The 2,974-nt window shown below is 43.9% G+C and overlaps 1 protein-coding gene across 1 annotated transcript in view; it reads left to right on the top strand.

Moving 5' to 3' along the window:
- The first annotated feature begins 1,419 nt into the window (after positions 1-1,419).
- The window catches only part of LOC109534843 (cAMP-regulated phosphoprotein 21), a 3,057-nt gene continuing 1,502 nt past the window's right edge, over positions 1,420-2,974 (top strand). Inside the window, exons 1-6 of the mRNA XM_048662174.1 lie at positions 1,420-1,620; positions 1,671-1,838; positions 1,897-2,037; positions 2,097-2,264; positions 2,318-2,522; positions 2,578-2,787. Of these exons, the coding sequence (XP_048518131.1) occupies positions 1,420-1,620; positions 1,671-1,838; positions 1,897-2,037; positions 2,097-2,264; positions 2,318-2,522; positions 2,578-2,787 (1,093 nt within the window). The remainder of the gene's footprint in view (positions 1,621-1,670; positions 1,839-1,896; positions 2,038-2,096; positions 2,265-2,317; positions 2,523-2,577; positions 2,788-2,974) is intronic.

Raw genomic sequence — 2,974 nt, forward strand, 5'->3', positions numbered from 1 at the left:
CTTTCGACATTCGATGTCATGGCACTAGGCGTTCACACTCACCGACAGATTGTGTCGCACAGACTCCTGTCAAAATGACGGAACTCCTGTCTGCATGCAGTAGCGGATGTGTTAGAAGTCATTATTTTCAAATTGAGGCACAAAGTAAAAAATCGAGTATGGGTGAGATAGTCGATTATATGTAGAAACAAATTAGGGGCAGAAACAACGTTGTAGAAACAAATTACGTTTTTCTCTACCTTTATAATCGGCAATTGATTGGTTGTGGTTGGTAATATTCCAGAAATGTAATCAAATCAAGAGGGAACATGATTTAAAACCAAACCAAATGATAATATCGCGCCAAAAATTCAAAAGTCCAGACGCCCCCTAGTGGTTAAAATTATAACTACAAGTTAAGCAGTAAATTGACACTTGTTTTGTTGACATTGGTGTTTATATCTGATTGTGATTTGTTTTGCTTTGTTCTAATCAACTGTTGCACGCTTTTAAAGAAATAGAAACAGATCGAAAAGTGTGTAAGTATTGTTTTAAGTTATAAATGTCATCAACTCCAATAAATAAACAAGTCTCAACTGTCACTCGACAACGAGTAATTTGATATTTGCTTTGTGGCCATTGGTGTTTACATCTGATTATGATTTGTTTTGTTCTAATCAAGTTTTGCAAGCTTTTCATTTTTGTTTTTTTTTTCAATTCATTCACATTTATTTTTGTTCCAAATCAAATTAGTTCCTGGGTTTCAGTCATTTATTGTCTCTATTTATCAATCAAAATACGTTTCGGTGTATTTTTCCACCATCATCAGTTTTTATGTGTAGCGTTGTTGCTGCTTTAAGCCTTGGCATGCATTTCTTCGAAGAAGTGCTGAATTTGATTTGAAATTGAAACACAGTCAGGAAAGTATATACAAATTCATTTTTGTTACAATTGCAACTCTCACTTTTCGCTTGTTTAGTCAAGTATGACTCAAGATACTCAAGTATGTCTGAAGTTTCAACTGTCACTCGGCAACGAGTGATTTGACGTTTCGCAGCGCCCCCATCGGTAGTTGAACTCGCGAGTATCAAACAATATTGATATGTGACACTAATGGAATTCACGTCACGACATTAATGTCACCGTGTGAACGAGCTTTAAGTTTTCAAGTGCATTAGAAAGATTCATGGAAGTTTTCCAACTTTCAGTTGGATTAGAAACGAGTCGTGCCGAAACCACGTAAAATGCTTTTATCCTTTCAGCTATACATTAGCAATTTGAAATGTTCAATGGCTCTATTGAGGGTTTCATAACAATCGACCAAAATCCAAGTTTTTGCCGGCTTCTTTCTCCGCTAAATGCGAACGGGAATTTTGCTGAAATAAAATTTTTGATCTTCGCAAACTGTGTTTTCATTCCTTAGATTCCGGAACGAGTTCAATGTGGCGTCTGAGTCCGTCAAGTTCTGGATACAAGTCCCAATCGCAGGTGTCTGAGTCGGCCACGCCCAGCCCCACTTCGACACCGCAACTCCCCGATGGGGATGACCAGCAATTGAACAAAAGTGCCGGAAATCCGGTTATGTGGGCCGTGAGCGACTTGAGCCACGTTCCAAAGGGCAGCATCATCTTCAATCCTGAGGTAAAAAACTGCATTTGCAAAGGTATCGATTTTATTTTGTAGATTTGCAGACTGGCAAGCCGTATAGAAACGACGACGACACCATCTACTACTATGATCCTGAAAAACCCGCACCTGCAGGTCTGATGTTTAATCACGTGGGCACTCAGGTGGAGGAGCTCGATGACGCTTTAACACCCCAGCTGGAAAAAACCCCCATGCCTTCTCCCAAACACCAAGTGAGTTTAGAAGACTCTGTCGCTAAATTGCACTGGATTTTGTTGTTTATTTTCTCAGAAATCTTTGCCTGTGAAGGCACAGCGCCACGCCCGAACCGAATCGAGCTTCACCAACTCGGCCACCAGTCCAAGTTTGCCGTTTTCTCCTCCTCCAGCACACTCGTCGGCTTCTGTTGGTCGAAACTACTCATACGTGCAGGTACATACAGGTTTTTGGGCGCCAGGTGACTGAAGCTGATTTAAACGTAAATGTTTTAGGCGGTTCATCCTTGTGATAACGCCAGCAATGCGCCGCAGCAACAGTTCACGGAATTTCCATCTAATCCCGCTCCAGAGGGAAATGTTCCCTTGTATACGCCGCCTTATATTGTCTACACTGCCACTCCCTACGGAGTCCCGGTTCCACAGCAATTCGACTCTCGGCTGGTAGGTAGCATTTCAGCCAGTTTTTCAGTTACTTGCACAGAAAACTTGTGCAGGGCTTGTCCAGCATGACGGAAATCAGCACAACATACTTCGTACCTGAAGCGGCTGGTGCGGCAGCGCCKCCTCCCATTGGCTACTCAAGCCAGCCTGCTGGCGCTTTTTGGAACCAATCGCCTGTCACCTTCTACCCGAATGCGCCCCCACCGCAGCCCCCCATCCAACCGGCTGTTCAGCGATACGCTGCCCAGGAGCAACAAGGTAGAACGTTTTCATTGAAAATTCGCCCTTTTGATCACAGTGTTGGCGAGTTTAGGATTTGCCCCCGCCCCTTTTCCGGCCGTTGTCAACTACGTGCCCGCCCAGCAGGCTGCGGCGCAACACCAAGGCGGAGAAATGGTGCCAGTTTACGCCAACCAACCCATGCACATGCTGTACCCACAAGGCCAATCCAATGGAGGCGTCATCTATCAGGGCCAGCCGTCATTCGCTTATGCGCACAATGCTGCCGCCTATCAGCCAGCAGGTGAGTTTCGGCGAAATCCGGCTGCAATGTAAATGTCTTATTGCGCAATGGGAGTTTCAAAAATTAAAACATTATAAAAGCATGTTTTGGAAAATTAGTCGCGAGTTTTGCGACGGCGTAAAGCTCGTTCACACGATGACATTAATGTCGTCCGCCATAGTGTCATTGAACAGTTGAAGGTCACAGT

Source organism: Dendroctonus ponderosae, unplaced genomic scaffold (assembly GCF_020466585.1).
Source record: "Dendroctonus ponderosae isolate FM_Combo_2020 unplaced genomic scaffold, Dpon_F_20191213v2 Dpon_F_20191213_10, whole genome shotgun sequence".
Lineage (NCBI taxonomy): Eukaryota > Metazoa > Arthropoda > Insecta > Coleoptera > Curculionidae > Dendroctonus > Dendroctonus ponderosae.